At 36.5% G+C, this 23,004-nt stretch overlaps 1 protein-coding gene across 9 annotated transcripts in view; it reads left to right on the forward strand.

Annotated features, from left to right (window-relative positions):
* Positions 1–23,004, forward strand: part of LOC105485393 (ecotropic viral integration site 5) — a 288,203-nt gene that overhangs the window by 225,397 nt on the left and 39,802 nt on the right. For all 9 annotated transcript variants that reach the window (XM_011747705.2, XM_011747712.3, XM_011747708.3 and 6 more), the window contains one exon: positions 11,918–12,013. In XM_011747705.2, coding sequence (XP_011746007.1) covers positions 11,918–12,013 — 96 coding nt within the window. The remainder of the gene's footprint in view (positions 1–11,917; positions 12,014–23,004) is intronic.

Here is a 23,004-nt window from a genome sequence, read left to right on the forward strand (position 1 = left end):
CATTACTGGCAGTCCTAGCCCCAAAGCTCGAAGGAAATTCCAGGTTTCTGATAAGTTTTAAATGCTCCCCATGTTATTCCAATGAATATTCCAGTGGTTGTCATTGAACTACCAGAGATGACAATGAAAATGTAAGATTGACAAGAGGCTCAGCCATTAAGAGTTTTATCAAAGGGCTCAGATTCTTATTTTTAACTGGGAGAATACATATCACTTTTGTATTTGCGCAGAGATGTAGACAGAACTAGGAACCAGAATCAGTGGGGTGGCAGTCTGTCAGATGTCTTAAAATACAGGTAAATTCGTATGTAAAAATCTGCCATTCAAAAGCCACTTCTGTACCAGACATTCTAGTAGGAATGCTGCTCTAAAAATTATTCATTTACTTGCCTACCAGTATTTTGTATTTGACCTTTTTGCTCTACCCCTGTTAGCTGTCTCTCTTGATAAATTTTATCAATATTCTTCTTAATAGTTTTACTTATATTTTAGTAAAAATTTAAAAATAAAGTCATGTTAAGTATGGAGAGAATTCTTTGGACTACATAGCACTGAAAGGTTAAACGTATAGGTTAGTCTCTTAATAAGAGGCAAAAAATTTAAAAATTATAACTACCAATACTTATGTTTAACATAAGTCAAAAAAATTTAAAAATTATAACTGCCAGTGTTATGTTTAACTTTTAATGTACATATACAAAATATGTATGTTAACTAATATACATATGTACACATAGACATATACATATGTGTATGACATGTATACATAATACCATACATATGACTCTAAAATGGAATACATGTCATACATATTTACCAGTTTCTTTTAGCACTGTTCCTATGTTTTCTGAGTCCTTCACTTCAGATATTTAAGTTTTAGTGCCCATGTCTTCTATACTTAATCCTTTGATTCATCCAACCCTTAAATATGCATTGTATTAATGTACTCTGCTGCCTGTTTGGTTTGGGAAAAAGGAATAAAAACAGTATTTTATTTGAAATAATGTTGGAATGGAAAATGTTTCTGTTTCAACTTAGTATACAATCTATAGACTTGGACTCTTCAAAAAAGTTAATATGATAAAAATTTTAAAAATGCATAAGGTCAGGCAAGGTGGCTGGGATTTATGCCTGTAATCCCAGCACTTTGGGAGGCTGAAGTGGGTTGATCACTTGAGGTCAGGAGTTTGAGACCAACCTGGCCAACATGGTGAAACCCTGTCTCTACTAAAAATACAAAAATTAACCAAGTGTGGTGGTGCACGCCTGTACTTCCAGCTACTCAGGAGGCATGAGAATTGCTTGAACCCAGCAAGCAGAGGTTGCAGTGAACCAAGATCGTGCCACTGCACTCTAGACTAGGCAACAGGGTGAGACTCTGTCTCAAAAAAAAAAAAAAAAAAAGCGAGCACAGGAACTCTTGTAGATTAAAAGAGGCTAAAAGGATATAATAACCAATTGTAACCATGAACCTTGGTTTGATTATGGGCAGTAATAAAATATTTTGGGTCATTTTGGAGAAATTTGAAAAAGAACTATGTTCAGTGATGTTATGGAATTACTGTAAATGTAAGTGTTATGATGATATTTGGTTATATAGGGCAGTTCCTTATTCTTAGAGGATGCATGCTGAAATATACAATAGTAAAATGTCATGACACCTGCAATTTACATTCCAGTGGTTCAGGAAAAAAATCTGTGTGTGTGCACACGTATATACACATAGAGAGCAAAAGAACAAAAGCCCACGTAGCAAAATGGTAATTGGTGAATATAGCTGAAGGGCATACGGGTGTCATTGTACTATTATTTCTGCTCTTCTGTAGATTTGAAAATTTTGAAAACTAAACCAGGGGAAAATTTTGTAAGATGTAAAATAATGGACTCAATGTTTTTATATTTGCCTCTTAGTCTGGGGCACTTTCTAGTACCTCAGTTACGCATCTGATACACTAACTAGGTATTAACTGATTAAATTTTCAAAAAATAAAAACACAACTTGTAAGCAAACTATCCAATTGTATAGTGTATTTGAAAGCCTATGACTTGTAACACAGCTTTTAAAATCTGCTATCTTCCTATCTAAGAAAGTTAGGGTAAGTTATAACCAACATTAAAAACAAAGATTTTAAAAATTCATTTTTAGGACCTTATAAAGCATGTATAGATTTATTTATAAACATAGTTTATTAAATGTTTTGAAATGTTCCCCCACTATGTTTATAGAAAAACAAGTAAAAACATAAAGAATGGACTCTTAGGCATACCCTTTATACTTCTCTTTAAAAATGAACCTGACTAAATGTATGGATTTAAACACACTTGAGATCCACATCTTTTCTTTCTCTTACCTCCCCAGTGTTTTTCAGTATTTTACACTACTAAACCCCACTTTTATCCCAAACACTTGCTCAAAGCAACTTGACATTTTATTGGTCTACGTTTTGCTGCACTGTCATATGCTAAAACCATGTTGCTTAGAACTGTAGAGAAAACCTTTCTTATTTTCTCTTCAATCTCCTAGGTTGATGCACCACCACATTTAATTGTTCAACTTTTTAAGTGGTATGTTGTAGTGCAGCTGATACAGGTGAAGACACCTCTGAATAAAATGCCCACTTTCTACTTTGGCCATATACACACAGCACAAATACATATTCACTTTTTGTCTTCCTGTGGATCGCAGCATTTATTGATTTTTCAACAAACAGAATATGTGACACATCCTGGGTACATTCCATCTCTTCTTCATCCTTTCTCTAATTATAGCTCTCCATGATTGCAGGGATAAAACAAGTGAATGTGTATGCCTGTGCCATTAACAAGCAATCCAGGTATTCGAACACCGGAATTACTGCTCTTAGTACAATATTCCTCTACACACTCTTATGTGTTATATTAGAAAACACAGCTTTTTTACTGTTACCTATATAATATATGGGTTAGAAAATCAGATTCATTATTTCCTTATTTATTGCCATTTCTCTTTACAGATACAGTGCTTTTGAGTGCTAAAATAATTACTTTGCTGGTCCCCAAATGTTTGGGTTTTCTTTGTTCCTTAGAATGATTATCTTAGTTTTCAGTGATGGGAATCATATGTGTGGAATTTTCTCCCATCCTAAACTTTTATTTAGTTCCTCATCATTTATTACTAAACTTTAAAATAATATTTTCTGCTCGAGAGCTGGGTTAACCAAGAAAGGGATTTGAGTTCAAAATTGAACCAACCTCTGTAGACAGCGAACTGACCAGCTAAAAACTAACATGGAAATAATGTGAAGTGAAACTGATAGTAGAATTGAAAGAAATTAATTTAAGGACCCTTGACAGTTTTCCTGTATTTTTGTTTTTAGATATATTCACTCTGAAAATGTGGAGACTATTTGTAAATAAGTGTGTGAGCCTTGGTCATGTACCACATTTACCATGGTGGGAGTAAAGGAAATATTTATCTCTTTGTCATATGTGAACCTATACTAAAAATCTGTAATGAGATTAAACTTATAAAATAATATTTGAGATCCTTAGGATAGGATAAAAGCATTTATTATTGGCATATACATAGAATTTTGAATTTGTTTTAAAAAATGGTTAATTTTCAAAGGTTGTTCAAACCAGTATACTTCAAATGTAGGTCACTGGCTGTGTCAGAATCACTCTTTGTGTAGCTTTCAGAATACACTGATTTTCAAGTCCTGTTCCTGGATACTTAGAATTAGGAGGTCGGGGTGAGTTTCCTTGATCTGTATGTTTATAAAACTCCTAAAGAGATACTTCTCTTATTATCTTTGGGGATCACTGTTTTAAATGTTTTCTAGGGTATATTCTTCATGTTACTATATTCATTTCCTTAGCCATTTAAAAAATATTTATTAGGTAGTATGTTTTTATTGCAGATAATAGAATATCCAGTTCAAAGTGGCTTACATAATAAAAGGGATTTATTGGCTTATATAACTAAAAAGTCTAGAAGTAGAATATGCTTCAGGAAAAGTTTGATTTGGGCTACAACTTGCAACAAACCATGATTCTGAAGGCTCTACTGTTTTTGTCATTTCTGTCCTCAGGAGGTTTTCCTCATTGTATTAAAATGGCTAACAGAGGAGCTTTATATCCATATATCATAGTATCCAGAATAAGAAGCTGTACTGTATAATTACCAGCAAAAGTTATGAGTCACACTATTTGAACAACCCCTGAACTCATCGCTGTACAAAACAGATATGATTATCCTGTTTGGTGTAGACTTGACCAGTCAGATCCCACCCATAGAGTTAGGGTGGGATCATTCCAATCCTATCATCACTACGTAATGGGGAAGAACAAATAGATCTTGAAGTTAACAGCCACAAAACCTAGTAAAATATTAAAGGGATAAACTAACTGAGCCTACTCTAAAGTAATCTTTAGGGGACTTATATCTTTTCATATATGTAAAAGAAGTGCAGGGTAGACCAGTGTTTACTTTTTAGCAGATGATAGGAGGAAAGAGGGGATGAATTGTTTTTTGTCGATAACTTTTCCTCCCAGTATTTCACTGTGAAAAATTTCAAACATAGAATTTGAAAGAGTCATACAGTGAACACCTATAAGCCCACTATCTCCACTCTATTAATATTTTGATATATTTGCTCTTTCTGTTGCTTTATCAGATATTCATCTTCCATTGTAGGGATCTTATTTTTTAATGCACTTCAAAGTTACATTGTTATACTTTACCCCTAAACACTTAAATATGCGTATCGTTAACTGAGTTATTGATGACCATTTAATTAAGAACCTCATACATACAAAGCTCTCTTGGCTTAAGACCTTAATATGAATCAAATTATTATGGACATTGTATTGGTAATCTCTAAAAGAATTATTCAAAGATAGAGCCAAGAGTGAAATATGCATTTACACCTTTTACACATGTTATGTTATGCCCTCTTTATAAAGTTTCATTTGTGGTATATGACAAAAGGTATGTATTTAAGGCCTCTTCAGTGAAAGTACAGAATACCAAAGTTGTTGATATGTTGGGGCTTTAAGTTTGTTACTTACCTAATTAATTTTTCTTAGGAAACCAGTTAACTGGCAATCTGTTGTTATCAGCTAGACCAAAAGAAAACCTCAAGAAAATGCAGGTTTCGGGTAAATTTATTAGTGTAGTTGACATTTTCCCACCTGCTTATCAGAAACAACCATGTGGACACTGTTTGAAAATAGAAAGCTATAAAAATACTTAGAAAAAAATCTTAAACATTAGATAATTGAATGAACTGTCCCAGAACTAAAATTAAATTTATATCTACTTAGAATATAGTAGTTCATTGCTATGTCTTTTGGTATTGTAAATATAGTTATCCTGTTTTAAGGAGGATCCTAAAAGGCTTTGAATTAACATGTTTAAATGAGAGCATAAAATGTAGAACATAAAAATCACAGACTTTTGATAAATGATTATTGATATATTTTAATTTATTAAATAGCATTTAGGACATCTCACTTTTTACTTCTGTTTTTACAATCTGCCTTAAGGCAGACTGTTGAATCAGAATATCCCATGCAGAGCTTTCTAACTGGTCTGTCACACTGGTGTGCCACTAATGTGTGACAAATATGCTGAGATAGTAATTTGCTTGTCCAGGGGTTACTGCCGTAGCCTGGAACTGCTTAATCACCCTTTCTCTTTCCTCAGTTTATCTAGTGTGCCTTAAAAGTTGTTTGTTTTCTGAGTGCGTGTGCATGTGTTTATGTATGTGTGCCTCACCGTGGAAACAATGACTTAATAGTCATCATAGTCCAACTTTTTGTTTGTTAAAGTTTTGCGGAAGAAACCCAACATTAAGCTTTATTAAATTTTATTTAAATCTAAATAAGACAACTATATAATTGGATTTAATAAAACAATATAGTTTTCCTTTTTGAAATTCCGTCTTTTTTCGACAGTGAATAGAAGTTCAAGAAACACTTTTAAAGTTAAAAATATTCCATCTGTTTTATCGTAAAGTTTCTTAGCTTCCCTGTTTTATCCATCTTTTTTGTTGTAAAATTTCTTAGCTTCCCTGTTTTTCATCAAATGCTGTGTTTCCTCCAAAGAAATCAAAGTGCTATTACAAAGTTTTTAGCTAAAGCCTACTAAGACCCACCTTTGGAAAAAACATCTTCGGAGTCACTTGGTAGCTTTTTGTATAACGAATTTAATGATTCTTGTTTTACCAGAATTCTTTTTCATTGCAAGTTTCTCTGGAGGAAAGAATTGGTGTTAATTATTGTTACTAGTCATTCTACTGCCTTTCAAACCTAAAGTCTTTCTGCATTCTTGAACTTCTCTCTTACAATGTTAGAGTTTACCTTGGCCTTTGTCATCTTCTTTGCCCTGAAAATGTTGTATTATCCCACGTATTATTGCTGTGAGATGTCCAAAATCCTCAAGAACTTTACCTTTATTAAGGACCAGATTCAAAGATACTTTTCTTTAATTTGGATTCCATATTGCAAACATCTAACCTTTCTATCTCATCCAGATGGGTTTCTTCCTAGTAGTGGATTTCACTTTTCATCTAATCAACCAAGGGAGTGAGTATGACCTCATACCAAAATCAGCCCCCCCCGCCCCTGCTCCCACCAAAAAAAAAAAACCACCACCACCACCACCACCAACAACAAAAAACACCTAAAAGGACAGCTGAGCTTATGTATCCAAATGAGTGATTCTTACCAAATTAGTACTCCTTGGAAGTGTATCAGTTTACTCAGATGCTTACTCAGACACTTCTCATGTCACATACGGGATTTGGAGAATACCTCCTATGAGAATAATGATTTTGTTTCTTTTATATGAATGAGCTATTCTTCCTCATGTGCCCCCCCCCTCCAATTTCTGCATTCTTCCTTCCTGTTTCACTCACTCTCTTATTCTCTGTTTGATGTCATCCTTTTCCACTTTGAGGGTATACAGACAGAACTGAAAATGGAGTAAGTCCAGAGCCAAGGAAAATCTTAGGGTGAGATAGTTATGAAACAGGCTGAATTTTAATGGTGAGTTTATCTTTCTTATATTACTCTTTTGTTCTTATTCTGTGCCTTTGAAAAAATTTTTTTTTTTTTTTGAGATGGAGTCCCCCTCTGTTGCCAGGCTGGAGTGCAGTGGCACAATCTTAGCTCACTGCAACGTCCACCTCCGTGATTCAAGCGATTCTCCTGCCTCAGCCTCCTGAGTAGCTGGGATTACAGGCGCCTGCCACCACGCCTGGCTAATTTTTGTATTTTTAGTAGAGACAGGGTTTCACCAAGTTGGCCAGGATGGTCTCGATCTCTTGACCCCATGATCCGCCCGCCTTGGCCTCCCAAAGTGCTGGGATTACAGGCATGGACCACTGTGCTTGGCCTAAAATATTTCATTTTAAAAATGGTGATTAAAAATAAGAGGCAGGCATAAGCACATGTAAATGGTATTGGACAGCGTGTGTGTTTAATATGAGTCTTTAGCTTAGGGCCATTAATGCAAGTAGCTGTAGCATTTCATCTTCAATTCTTTATATATTGTAGTTCCCATTTAAATTATCAGAGGCTAAAATAAACATTAAGGTAAATACATAGACTTTTGTAACAAATCCAAGAAAGCAAATTTGCTTGATTCTTTGCATAAATCTCTATCTGCCTAATTGTTTCTCATGTTCAGAATGCTATAAATTAAGGTGAAAAATGTATTGACCATCTCTATGACTCTTAGGCAGCCAATTCACTCAGACTTTCATTTACGTTTCCTCATCTATGAAGTAGGAATAATAATATTCCATGTCACACAGGATCATTGTGATGATTACACATAAGCAGCTTAGAAAACTCCTGGCACATTATAAGTGCCAGTATTTCTCCACCAGAGCTCCACAAGAGAATTAAACTCTACAGAAAAGGGTTTGAGTAAACTACATTGACCCCTGAACAACATGGGGATTAAGGGTGCTGATCCCTGCCAGTGGAAAATCTATGTATAACTTTTGACTGCCCCAAAACTTAACTTCTAAGAGCTTACTTTTGACTAGAAGCCTTATTGATAACATAAACAGTTGATGAACACATTTTGTATGTTACACGCATTGTAGACTGTATTCTTAAAATAAGCTAGAAAAAAGAAAATGTTATTAAGAAAATCATAAGGAAGAGAAAATATTATTCATTAAATGGAAGTGGATCATTGCGACAGTCTTCATTCTTATCTTCACATTGATTAGGCTGAGGAGGAGGAGGAGGAAGAGAAGGGGTTGTCTTGCTGTCTCAGGGTGACAGAGGCAGACGCAAGTCCACATATTTGTGAACCTGCATAGTTCAAAGCCATGTTACGGGTCAACTGTGTTTTCTCAGTTCTTCCAAGGATAGTACGTGGTGCTACTCTAGATGCACAGGCATTAAATCATACACATACAATGATGCTTTAGACATTAGGGCTTAATCCTTTGGGAATCTCAAATGAGAAGGGCTTATAAGTGTTATAACTGTTTAATATATAATAGCTATTATTTTGATTGCAAGTGGCAAAAATCTGTAATTTTTTTTCTTTTAAGACAAGTTTTCACTCTGTCTCCCAGGCTGGAGTGCAGTGATATCAACACAACTCACTGCAGCCTCAACCTTACAGACTCAAGCAATCCTCCCGCCTTACTCTTCCTGGTAGCTGGGACCACAGGTGCCCATCACCATGCCCAGCTAATTTTTTAAAATGTTTTTGTAGAGACTGGGTCTTGCCATGTTGCCCAGGCTGATTTTGAACTCCTGGGCTCAAGCAGTCCTCCCACCTTGGCCTCTGAAAGTGCTAGGAATACAGTCATAAGCCACCACACCCAGCCAGAAATTTATATTTAAACTGGTTTAAATAATAGAGGGACTTTATTGTTCCATGTAAATGAGAAAACAGAGAAGGCCTCAGAGATGATTTGATTAGGACTCTGACTTAGTATCTCTGCTATTCTGTTCAGCCTTTTCTCTGGCAGTTGGGTTAAACTAGTATTTCTAACCAAATTTTCAAAAGAAGAATATATATTTTTCCTAAATATGGGCTTATGGCTAAAAAGCATAAGGTGTATTTTGTATATATTTTAGAAGTATATTTGGAATATAGTAATTGTTAAATAAGACAGTTTTGGCTTAGATAACTGTATCTGATATTAGTATGTGTCAATATGCAGTTATGCATTGCTTCACAACTAGAATATGTTCTGAGAAATTCATCCTTAGGCAATGTCATCAGTGTGTGAATCATAGAGTGTACTTACACAAACCCAGATGGTATAGCCTACTACTCACCTAAGCTATATGGTATAGCCTGTTTCTCCTAGACTGCAAACTTATACAGCATGTTACTCAACTGAATACTGTAGGCAGTTGTAAGACAAAGGTCAGGAGTTGTGTATCTAAACATAGAGATACAGTAAAAATATGATATAAAAGATTTAAAATGGTACGCCTGTATAGAGCATGGTACCGTGAATGGAGCTTGCAGGACTGAAAGTTGCTTTGGGTGAGTCAGTGAGTGAATGTGAAGGCCTAGGACATTACTGCACCACTACTGTAGACTTTATAAACACAGTACAGTTAATCTAGACTATAAATTTATTTTCTTAATTTTTCTTCCTTCAATAATAAATTAGCTTAGTGTAACTTTTTCACTTTATAAACTTAATTTCTTGTAACTTTTTGACTCTTTTAATAATACTTAGTTTAAATATATTATACAGCTGTACAAAAATATCTTCTTTCTTTATATCTTTATTCTATAAGCTGTTTTTTTTAACTCTTTAAACTTTTTTATTAAAAACTTAGGCACGTGGCTGGGTGCGGTGGCTCACGTCTGTAATCCCAGCACTTTGGGAGGCCCAGACAGGTGGATCCCTTGAGGCCAGGAGTTTGAGACCAGACTGGCCAATGTGGTGAAACCCTGTCTCTACTAAAAATACAAAAATTAGCTAGGCGTAGTGGCGTGCGTCTGTAGTCCCAGCTACTCAGGAGGCTGAGGCATGAGAATCACTTGAACTTGGGAGGTGGAGGTTGCAGTGAGCCGAGATTGTGCCATTGCACTCCAGCCTGGACAGAAGGGGACTCTGTCTCACAAAAAACAACAACAACAACAAAAACAGGCACAAACACACCATTCTATACTTACGTAGGGTCAGGATCATCACTATCACTGTCTCCTACCTCTACATCTTGTCCTACTGGAATATCTTCAGGGGCAATAATATTACACATGGAGCTGTCATCTCCTAAGAGAACAATGCTTTCTTCTGGAATATCTCTTGTAGGACCAGGCTGAGGCTTACAGTTAATTTTTCTTGTATAAGTAAAAAGAGTACACTAAAATAATAATAAAAAGTATAGTACGTTAAATACATAAATCTGTAACATAGTCATTTGTTATTATCAATTATCCACTGTGCGTAATTGTATATGCTATACTTTTATACAACTGGCCGCACAGTAGATTTATTTACACCAGCACCACCACAAACACATGAGTAATGTGTTTTACTATGACATTGTACAACTACAATGTCAGTAGGCATTACGAATTTCTTATTATAATCTTATGGGACTGTCATCATGTATTCATTCCGTCATTGACCAAAACATCATTATGTGGAACATGACTGCATAAGAAAAAAATGTTAAGCCTATAGAAGCTGTAGTTGCGCTTTTATATGTATGCCAATATTAATTACACTAAACCACTTCAGCAGGCCATATTCTAGTAAAAGGTTTTTAAGACAGATTGCCAAAAGAAAGAGAACAAAGCAAAACAAACAAAAAACAGGGAGTTTGCAGGAATAAGTTGATGAAAGGAGTTGAAGAACAAACTAAGGGTAGTTAGGGAGGCAGAGGTTGCAGTGAGCCAAAATCGCGCCATTGCACTCCAGTGTGGGTGACAGCAAGACTCCATCTCAAAAAAACAAAAACAAAACAACTCTTTATCTGAAAAATAATTTGTATGTTTTCAGGTGGTATAAGAAAAAGTGCCTCTCTTTACCTATCTGTATTCCTAGAAAATAGTCCCAATGCTCACCTGAAACAAACTCTTAGGATCAGAAGCAGCTTTTAATCAGTTATATCTAGGACTTCCAGTCCACATCAAGAGCTAATTAAACAGAGGAGACTCAGAGCTGTCCTCTCCTTTCTAGAGTGATTTGGACAACTTTTTCTTTTTTTCCCCCCTTTTCTGTTCCCCAAGCAAAAGCAGATTCCCAAGAATGAAAGAATATGGGAAGCTTGCCATCTTCTTGACTAAGTATTGAATCCCTTACAGTATGAGTAGAGAATCGTCTGCCCTCAAAATAACTAGATAAATTACTTTGAAATTCTAGGGTGATTTTTTCATCAGTAGACCCATTCAATTACTGATTTCTGAGACTCCTTCAAAAGATATATTTTATAAATTATATTTATTGTAACAACCTTTATTAAGCATTTTTAAAGAAATAATTTAAATTATTTAAATTAAATAATTAAGGTCAGGAGGTCAGAAGTTTGAGACCAGCCTGACCAACATGGAGAAACCCTGTCTCTACTAAAAATACAAAATTAGCCAGGTGTGGTGGCACATGCCTGTTAATCCCAGCTACTTGGGAGGCTGAGGCAGGAGAATCGCTTGAACCCGGGAAGCAGAGCTTGCGGTGAGCCGAGATGGCACCGTTGTACTCCATCCAGCCTTGGCAACAAGAGCGAAACTCTGTCTCTAAATAAATAAATAAATAAATAAATAAATAACAACATAGTTCACTATGACTTGTCTGTCAGAGGTAGTTTGAGAATGGATTTGTTCAGAATTCAGGTAATTAAAGGGTATATGCCTATGCTTTTCCTATACCTTGAAATATTTGAGTACATGCTGTGAAAAATTGCCTCGTTTTTGCTTTGTTGTTTTGCCACAAAACAGAAAGAAGAAGGAAAGCTTCAAGGACAGCTTAACAAGTCTGATTCTAACCAGTATATTAGGGAACTGAAAGATCAGATAGCAGAGCTGAATCATGAGGTAAGTGATAAATTTTGATCTTCACATATTTCTTTCTTCCTTCCTCTGTATTGTAACAACACTTTATTACTGGTTATAAGACTGACACTTGTGTGCTGAATATCTTCTGTGAATTATTGGTTATAATTAATAACATTTTTGAAAATTGTCTTTTTAGCAAGCATCTTCTGTTCTAATATGGGGGATTTATTTCCCCTTAACCTCATTAGCATGACTTAGAATGATCAATTAATATTTTCATGGCAAATATTTTATTTTTTTATTGTGGTGTAAAACCTCTTGATGGTTTGCATAGATGTCAAAGTTACTTCAACTAAACTACAATTGTGCTTATACCTATAGAATAGATTTGTGGTATTTACCGTTGCATGCAGAGGGAAGTCTTTTTACTCTTGTCTTATTTTCCCCCTCATGGTGGTATTACTGAGATTGCAAAAAAGGATACTTGCCTAATATCAGTTAACAGATTTCTTAGTATCTGAATGCTTTTTAAACTGGCACTACCTTGAATCTGTGAGATTCAACTCACAAAACTTTTGGTTTTACTAAGTACTATACTGAGTAATTTAAAGTATTTAAACTAATATGTTTTGATTAGAGAGAGATGTTAATGTGGCTCGAGGTCAATTTTCTTGTCCTTTATTGTTTTCTATTTTAATGATAGTATTTGGCTAAACACTAATGGAATACCATATTTCTTGTTTTGAATTATTTATAAAATAATGTATATTCACAGTAATGAGATTTGAGAAGGTAGTATAACTTTCATTTGATTAAAAAGAAGAAAGAGAAAGAAAAAAAAAAAAAAAAGAAAACTCATTTTGACCACTAAGTGAATTTAAACCTCAAAGGAAAAAGTTTAGACATTACCCTTTCCTGGTATTACACCCTTCAGTTAAAGTCTGTGTGTTTTGGGTAATACCTCCTGGGGTAGTCAGTCTAAGAGTCAGTTCTAAATGAAGAAGAAATAAAACATAAACAGAACAGTAAATCTTAGATGTGGCTCAGTTTTATTTGTTTTGAAATTTGGGAAATCAGTCCTGTAAATATTAATTTTCAGCCATGATAATGTTTGAGGGATTCAGGATCTTACATATAATCTTTACCTATTTGTGTGTATTTATTATCATATTTTTAAATCTATAGCCATAGCATGAAAGAACAAGTTACAAATAAGTGTGTTCTAGAAATCTTTATTCTTTTGAGAACCCTAGGAATTACTTATGTTCAAAAGGTGTTCTCAAAGGAAATTGTGATTAAAATAAAGCAACCTGCCATTTAAAATTTTGATGTCTCATGATAAGGAAGCTTTAATGTTGCTGAAACTTACATATAGATTGACTTTATTTCTAAAACTAATGTAAAAATCAGTCAACAAACATTAATTTTCCCTGTCATATGCTTTGACTAAAAATCATGATATTCTGGCTGGGTGTGGTGGCTCATGCTTGTAATCCCAGCACTTTGGGAGGCTGAAGCAAGTGGATCACTTGCGGTCAGGAGTTTGAGACCAGCCCATCCAACATGGTGAAACCCCATCTCTACTAAAAATACAAAAATCAGCCAGGCATGGTGGTGTGTGCCTGTAACCCCAGCTACTGGGGAGGCTGAGGCAGAAGAATCACTTGAACCTATGAGGTGGAGGTTGGAGTGAGCTGAGATCATGCCACTGCACTCCAGGCAACAGAGTGAGACTCCGATCGATCGATCGATCGATCAATCGATCGATCGATAGATTAGATAGATAGATAGATAGATAGATAGGATGGATTGGAAAGATGGACGGATGGATGGATGGATAGATAGATAGATAGATAGATAGATAGATAGATAGATAGATAGTCTCATCAGGACTGCCAGAAAATAACTCACGTGAAGTTTAACTTTGATGTCAGTTTTTCACGTGTAGCCTAAGCAAGCAGTCTTACCTTATCCAAACATGAAAAGAAAATTAATCAACAGGTTAGAATTTTCTACTATGAAAATTGAAAGCTAGATTGTGTAGATTTAAAGAGTAGAAATCAAACAAACTGCATCTTTTTTTAAAAAAAAGAAAAAAACCTTTAAAGCATTTTTATTTATTAATACGCTTCCTTGTTGCAGATAGAATTAAGGAAATTTGCAACCGCTACAAAGTAATAAACTACAATTTTGGGAGCAAAAGGAAAGAAAAAAAACTGTAGAAATATAATATGGAAGCATGAATAAGACCATTATAAAAATGCTTACCATAAAAATATATCTTTCCTATAAGTGGGCCTCAGATTTGGCTCTAAGGTTTTGCAGCCAACACAAAACCTGGTCACTTAAACATTTCAGAGTGTCTATATTATGACAACAGACCAATTAGCTAGAAGAGCCACATCTATTCCTGATACTAAGATTAAATAACAAGTTCTCCATTGCTTCCTCACAAAGGAGACCTAGTGTGAGTTCCCTGGTTATTATACTTAACATTTGAATGGCTTCATAATCATAAAAGTTAAATAAAGAACAGAAGCTTAAAAAAAAAAAAAAAAAAAAAAACTTTTGTAGGCTGGGTGCAATGGCTTATGCCTGCAATCCCAGCACTTTGGGAGACCGAGGTTGGAGGGTCACTTGAGCCCAGGAGTTCAAGACCAGCCCGAGCAGTATAGGGAGACCCTGACTCTATTACAAAAAAAAAAAAAAAAAAAAAAGCCAGGCCTGGCGGCATGCACCTGTAGCCCCAGCTACACCAATGGCCGAGGCGGGAGGATCAGTTGAACCCAGGAGGTCAAGGCTGCAGTGAACCATGATCACACCACTGCACTCCAGCCTGGGTGTCAAAGTGAGACCCTGTCTCAAAAAAAAAGGTTTTGTATAGCAGCATAACATGCAGAGACATGTCCAAGTCAAAAGTTTCCAGCTCAGTAAATTATCACAAAATGATCACACTCATGTAGATATCACCCAGGCCCAAGAAATAGACCCCAGAGCCCTGTTCATACTCTTTTAACCCATACTGCCTCCCTTCTACTCAAAGGTAACCATGATCTCAGACTTCTAATACAGTAGTTTAACTTTCTGAACTTTATATAAATGGCTTCTTGCAGTGTGTATTCTTTTGTGTCTTGCTTCTTTTGCTCAACATTGTGAGATTTTACTTTGTCATTTTAAAATGTAGCTGTAGGTTGTTCATTTTCATCACTGTGTAATTTTCCTTTGTATAAATATACCATGATTTATTTATCTATTATGTTGGTGAACATTGGGATTATTTCCAGTTGGTCTGTTAAGAACATTGCTTTAAGTGATTTATGCCAGTTTATACTGTCTATAAGCAGTGAAGAAAGTTCTTGCTGTTCTACATCTTCAACATGTGGAATTGTCAGTCTTTCTTATTTTAGCCATTCTGTGACTATGAAGAGATTTCTCATTATGGTTTTAATGTGCATTTCCCTGATTATTAATGAGATTGAGTACTTTTCCCCCAGTATATAGAACAACGTTGGCATGTACTGGGTACTTTGTGAAAATGTTTCTAATGAAAAAATGATGTTTGTGAAAGGTTTTGCAGATGAGATCACATATAAGTTGCATGGGAATGCCAAGAAGCTGCTTTTTTTCTTTGGATGGAGTCTTGCTCTGTCTCCCAGGCTGGAGTGCAGTGGCATGATCTTGGCTTACTGCAACCTCTGCCTCCTGGGTTCAAGCAATTCTCGTGCCTCAGCCTCCTGAGTAGCTAGGGTTACAGGCACACACCACGATGCCTGGCTAATTTTTGTATTTTTTTAGTAGAGTTGGAGTTTCACCATGTTGACCAGGCTGGTCTCGAACTCCTGACCTTGTGATCCGCATGCCTTGGCCTCCCAGAGTGCTGGGATTACAGGCGTGAGCCACCATGCCCATCCAGAAGCCTCTTAATATGTGAAAATTAGTGGAAAGAACATTCCAGACAGAAGAAACAACTAGCCCAAAGACCTTAGAAGAAAATGAAATGGTCATTTTGAGAAACAATACTAGTGTGGCTGGAATATAGTGAAGGGTAGAAAAACGGTATAAGATAAAATTAGAGAGGCAGGTGAGGTCAGATTATTTACGATTGGTCCTCTGTATCCATGGGTTTGCATCAGTGGATTCAACCAACCTTGGATCAAAAACATTGTTTAAAGACTATTGCATCTGTAGCTGTACTGAACAGCTGCAAATTGTTTTCCTTATTATTATTCCCTAAACAATACAGTATAACAGTTTATATTGCGTTAACACTGTATTAGGTATTATAAGTAAGCTAGAGATGATTTGAAGTATACAGGAAGTCAGGCATAGATTATATGCAAATATGCCATTTTATATCAGGGACTTGAGCGTCCATGGATTTTAGTATCCTTGGGACATCCTGGACCCAATCTCCCACAGGTACCGAGGGACAACTGTGTAGTGCTTTGTAAACCAGGGTGTATAGTGGAAAGCTTTTGAATGTTTGTTGTTAGGGATTTTTTTGGTTAGGGTTGTTTAGGTTTTTTTGTTTTGTTTTGTTTTTGTTTTTGTTTTAGAAATGGGGGTCTCACTATATTGCTCAGGCTGGCCTCTAACTCCTGGGCTCAAGTGATCCTTCCACCTTAACTTGCTGAGTAGCTGGGACTACAGGGCTGTGCCACCATGCCTGCCGTCTTTGGATGGTTTCATACAGAAAATTTTATAATTTCATTTGCTCTTCCTACTGTACAGTGAACTGATTGTAGAAGAGAAAGAGTGAGAAGAGGGAAATTCATGAGGAGTCTGTTACAATGGTCCAGATAAGATCAAACATGGCTTAGAAGGATGGAAGAAGTGGAAATGTAATATGGCTGTGTTAGAAGTATGTTTATCTCATAAGGAAAAATATTCATTGGTTCCAGAGAGTTTTGGCTTGAGTAATTGAGTGAATGGTTGGTTGGTGCCATTGACCAACATAGAGAAAGGTAAACAAGAGCTCTATTTTTATTCTAAGGTTTGTAGTAAGGTTGAGATTCCTATTAAATATTCAAATGAAGGTATCAGATAGGCAGTGGCTATGTGAGTGTGAAATTCTGAAGAGAGGTCAGGGCTAAAAATAGGTGTAGCCCTCACTGGCATGTAAATGGCATTCATATATAAAGAGAAGGGTGTCCAGGAGCAAGTTCTGAAGTTCTCCCAACCTTTAAGGTCAAGAGAGCCGGGAGAGGACCAAAACCACCAGGGAGATAGGCGGGAGAGTGTGAAGACACAGGAGTCCCTGAAGGAGGAAGGGATCATTTCAGTGTAGTTATTTAGATTTTAAACTTCCCAGATCCTTTTGAAGAATAAACTTATTAAGACAGATTTCTTGGCCGGGCATGGAGGCTCACGCTTATAATCCCAGCACTTTGGGAGGCCGAAGCAGGTGGATCACTTGAGGACAGGAGTTTGAGACTAACCTGGCCAACATGGAGAAACCCTGTCTCTACAAAAAAAAAAAGCAAAAATTAGCTGGGTGTGGTGGTGTGCGCCTGTAGTCCCAGCTACTTGGGAAGCTGAGGTAGGAGAATTGCTTGAGCCTGGGAACCAGAGGTTGCAGTGAGCTGAGATCACACCACTGTACTTCAGCCTGGGCGACACAGTGAGACCCTGTGTCAAGAAAAAAAAAAAAAAAAAAAGATTTCTTCGGAATTTTTTATGATTTGTCAAAGAACAATGGATGTTTTAAGAAAGAACTTGAAAGGAGAAATGTTCTATCACTAAATACTACTAAAACACCCTTCCTGAAGAAATTAGAGAAACAGCCCGGCATGGTGGCTCATGCCTGTTATTCCAGCACTCTGAGAGGCTGAGGCAGGCAGATCATCTAAGGTCAGGAGTTTGAGACCAGTCTGGCCAAGATGGCTAAACCCCGTCTCTACTAAAAATAAATAAATAAATAATACAAAAATTAGCAGGACATGGTGGTGCGTGCCTGTAACCCCAGCTACTCAGGAAGCTGAAGCACGAGAATGGCTTAAACCTGGGAGACAGAGGTTGCAGTGAGCCAAGATCTCACCACTGCACTCCAGCCTGGGCCACAGAGACTCTGTCTCAAAAAAAACAAAACAAAAAACCAGAAAAAGAAAAAAAGAGAAATGTAAGCTATTTCAAGACAAAGCTGGGGAAAAAAAAAGAACTATTTTGGTATGCTGTAAACAACATACAACTCAGGTAGATAAAACCTACTTACTTTCTAGGAATAATCATTATATTGGTTTCTACTGGTCTTCTGTCATCCTGTCTTTTTTGTTGGGAAAGGCAGTTTTTCTAAGTTAAATTACATGTCACAGGAATCTTTTTTTAAGTAGGTGATTAGGAATTTGAGTAAATAAAAAGAAATCTAAATAAAGCCCTTACTGAAGTTTGACTTAGAAAATGTTTATATAAACAGGAATGGTAGTGTGGGCCTTGTAGTTCTAGTTACTTGGGAGACTGAGGCAGGAGGATTGCTCTGAACCCAGGAGTTTGAGGTTGCAGTGAGCTAAGATCATGCCACTGCACTCCAGCCTGGGTGGCAGTGAGACCCTAACTCTAGAAAAAAATAAAAATGTAAGAAAAAAATTATGTGAATATTCCTTAAGTTTTTAAATTCTGATATCTGTTTATATAAACCTGAGCTATGGATTTAATTAAATATATATCAAAAAGTATTTTAATGTCCTAGACATTCTTAATATAGTTTTTAATACGTATACTCATTTTGTTATTAAACTAGAATTTTTGAAATAAGGAATTTTAACAATCAGATTGACAATACAGTAAGTCCTCAACATTGTCAATAGGTTCTTGGAAACTGAGACTTCAAAGTGAAAGACATATAACATGTCCATGAATAATGTCGTTTTGTTTATAATGATGAGGGGAAAAAATTGGTTTCTGTGTATGTCCTCTCACTTAAAATGACAGTTTCCAAGAACCTGTGGAAAACTTTTAAGTGAGAACTTACTATATGCCCTTTTGTATTTCTTTGGATTTTTTTTTTCCTTATGCTTGTATTTTTCTACTTAAAGCAGTGGCTCACGCCTGTAATCCCAATACTTTGGGAGGCCGAAGTGGGTGAATCACAAGGTCAGGAGTTCAAGACCATCCTGGCCAACATGGTGAAACCCCGTCTCTATTAAAAATACAAAAATTAGCCAGGCGTGGTGGTGCGCACCTATAATCTCAGCTACTGGGGAGGCTGAGGCAGGAGAATCACTTGAAGCCAGGAGGTGGAGGTTGCAGTGAGCCAAGATAGTACCACTGCACTCCAGGCTGGGTGACAGAGCAAGACTTCATCTCAAAAAAAAAAAAAATAGTAGTTAATAAGACCTTTTTAAGGCTCATTCAGCACTGCTCTTCATCTAGAGATTAAAACTAAAATACTAAAGGTAGAAAAGAACTTAGTCATCTGGTTCTATAGTTGTTGGCAGCTATTTTTTTTTTCTTTATTTCATACTGAATGATACTGTTTTTTGGTTTATTTAACTTCATGCTTATTCTTTTTTTTTTTTTTTTTTTTTTTTGAGACAAGAATTTCGCTCTGTCACCTAGGCTGGAATGCAGTGGCACGATCTCAACTCACTGCAACCTCTGCCTCCTGGGTTCAAGCGATTCTCCTGCCTCAGCCTCCTAAGTAGCTGGGACTACAGGCACATGCCGCCACACCTGGTTAATTTTTTGTATTTTATCAGACACAGGGTTTCACCGTGTTGCCTAGGCTGTTCTTGAACTCCTGAGCTCAGACAGTCTGTGCGCCTCGGCCTCCCAAAGTGCTTATTCTTATTTCTGTTTCTACCAGTCTTTATTTCCCTTTAGGTACTACAAAGCTCCAAGTATGTTACCTAGTTTACAGAGTGACACTCAAGAACAGAATTGACATTCTTACCATAAAACTCCATTGGCAACAGTAGTCTACTTATAGAAACAGAAATAAGAATTAAAAACAGTGCTATCTATTTGTACTGATGAGTGAATTTTAACTTTTAAGAAAATGTTAACGTTTAAGAAAAACTTCAGTGTATGGAGTTACAAGCTATCCTGCATGTTTTTATAATAGAAAGTATTAGTTTTCCCAGTGTAGCAGCTTCTTAATAAAAGAAATTATTCCCTTAAATTTGTTCTTTCTCTAAATAGAGCAGTGTGAAGTAGCATGCGGAAGTTTCAGGATCTCATACAACCAAGTAAATAGGTTTTTTATCCCCCTACCCAGAACATCCCATGTAGATGATGAAAGATTATATTTGCCATTCTGTGAAAATTGCTTTAAGCCCGTTAAATACATACACTGCTTTTTAATCTTACAGCCTCCATTTATATTTTTAAAACCCATTATTTTCTTTCTTTATTTTTTCTGGAGACAGGGTCTTGCTCTGTGGCCCAGCTGGAGTGCAATGGTGCCATCACCGCTCACTGCAACCTCAACCTGCTGGGCTCAAGTGATCCTCCCACCTCAGCCTCCTGAGTAGCTGGGACTACAGGTGTGCAAGACTGCACCTGATTTTTTGTTTGTTTGTTTGTTTTTAAGAGAGAGGGTCTCACTGTGTTGTCCAGGCTGGTCGGGAACTCCTGGGCTCAAGGGATCTCCCTGTCTCAGCCTCTGAAAATGCTGGGATTACAGGCATCGACTACTGTGCCCAGCAAAAACTGATTCTTAATGACTTCTTTGAATGAGTAGCTATTACTCCTTTTCCTCTTATATGTTCTGTTTTATCTCGGATAAGCAGTTTATCTTATTTGAAGTCCATTTTAGAAATTATTATGCAGATTTTTATATTTGGAACAATATCACTATGTAAAATACTTAAAGCTGAGATTTAAGAATCATATTTTTTTAAACCAGAAATGTTCTTAAAATTTATCTTGTTTTTCATTTGATAAATGAGGAAGCTGAGGCCCTAAGAGTTAAGGGACTTACCCAAAGTTACAAAGCTAGTTGATAGCTGAGATGGAACTCATCATGCCTGGGCATTGTGGCTTCTGATGTACTGCATCCCACTGCCCTACCATGATCCTGCTGGCCCACTTAATGGTGACATATTAAACATAGTTAGAGTTCTATAAGCATTTGTTTAATTGAATTAAATTGAAGTGCTTCTCTCAGATGAGAACCTAACATCTAGTTAGTAAAAATCTGCTCGTAGCTCATATTCTTTATTTTTCTTTCTGCAGCAACTTCTATTCCTTGTGAGACTGCAGAATTTGTCCAACTTGACTTTCAGATTCTGCTTCAGTTTCCATTTGGTGCTACTAGCATTGTAGCTTTTAAATATTTGATGACTTTCTGAAAACAGGCAACTGAGATTTCCTAGCCATATTTGATGTTTTGAGAAACACAGAACTTGATTTAAAAAAGTCAATCCAATTCATATATACCTCTTATTTAGGAAATACAAGCTTATTCAAAGACATAAATTACCTTTGCTGTTAAATGCATTCTGTTTGAAGAGTTTGAAGTTTAACTGGTGGCAAGATGTTTCCAGATTAATTTTTTTTAAAACTCCAAGGCAATACGTTTCTCCATGTATTTCTTGGCATTTAAAATAATGTATAATATACTGTAGTCTGGGAAAAACTGTAATAATCCCATACAGGGTCAGGGCACGGTGGCTCACATCTGTGATTCTGGCACTATGTGAGACCGAGGTTGGCTGATTGCATGAGCCCAGGAGTTTAAGACCAACCTGGGCAATATGGCAAAACCCTCTACCAAAAAATACAAAAATTGGCAGTTCACGGTGGCTCGTGCCTGTAATCCCAGCACTTTGAGAGGCCGAGGCAGAGGGATCATGAGATCAGGAGTTCAAGAACAGCCTGACCAACATGGTGAAACCCCGTCTCTACTAAAAATACAAAAATTAGCCAGGCGTGGTGGTGTACACCTGTAATCCCAGCTGCTGGGGAGGCTGAGGCAGGAGAATCGCTTGAACACAGGAGGCGGAGGCTGCAGTGAGCCGAGATCATGCCACTGCCCTCCAGCCTGGGTGACACAGTGAGACTCTATCTCAAAAAAAAAAAAAAAAAAAAAAAAGCCAGGTGTGGTGGTGTGCCCCTGTAGTTCCAGCTACTTGGGAGGCTGAGGTGGGAAGATCTCTTGAGCCTGGGAGGGAGAGGTTGCAGTGAGCTGAGATTGTACCACTGCATTCCAGCCTGGGTGACAGAGTGAAACCCTGTCTCAAAATAAATAAATAAATAATCCCACACAGGATACCTTACTTTATTCAAGACTTTTAGACCACTTTTCAGTTTTATGGTGTATTCATAGAATATAATTGGTGTTCTACCCATTATATGCATCTGTGTATCTAATTCCTGCCATGGGTAAAAAAAGAAAATTTTTTTTATACTGTTAATGAAAACATGTGCCTCTAATGATAGTAATTTCATTAAGAAACTGCAGTTAATTAATGAAAACATGAACACAGAGATCTAGTAGGTGAGGGGTAAGAGGCTAGATAAGGAAATCACCTAGAAAATAAAAAAATCACAATTAAAAGTCAGGTGAGGAAAAATATTAGAACTTTTAAAATGTAAGAAACCAAGTAAGGAGGCATCTTAGGAATATTAACTAAGGTAGGATATGCCTCCAGAGGGTTTGTTAAGAGAGTTCTAAGAAAAAATTCGAGTGAGCAGCCAACATAAAGAATACAGACTCAATGTAAAACAAGGGATTTGAATCTGGTACTCAGAGGACCAAATAAATATCTTCAGGGGATATATCACACTGGTCAAGAAACAGAACCAGGTGGAATTGTAAAATCAGTCTTGAATATTAAGCTCATTAGATGGAATTTTTTCTAAAATTGTCCTAGATACAAGGAGAAGAGTAGCCCTACTCTCAAGGAACTTTTAGTTTGGTGGGGAAAAGCAGAAAAGTTAATTTGATAAAGACTATATGGTTGGCACTGATAGAGAATACTTAATGGTTCAGAAATGTGAGACAACACAGTACTTAATTTCATTTGTTCTAATTAATGGTCGTTATATCCTCTCTGACGTTTAGAGTCAAGCTGAATTGTGAATTTCTTGAC

This window comes from Macaca nemestrina, chromosome 1 (assembly GCF_043159975.1).
Source record: "Macaca nemestrina isolate mMacNem1 chromosome 1, mMacNem.hap1, whole genome shotgun sequence".
Classification (NCBI taxonomy): domain Eukaryota; kingdom Metazoa; phylum Chordata; class Mammalia; order Primates; family Cercopithecidae; genus Macaca; species Macaca nemestrina.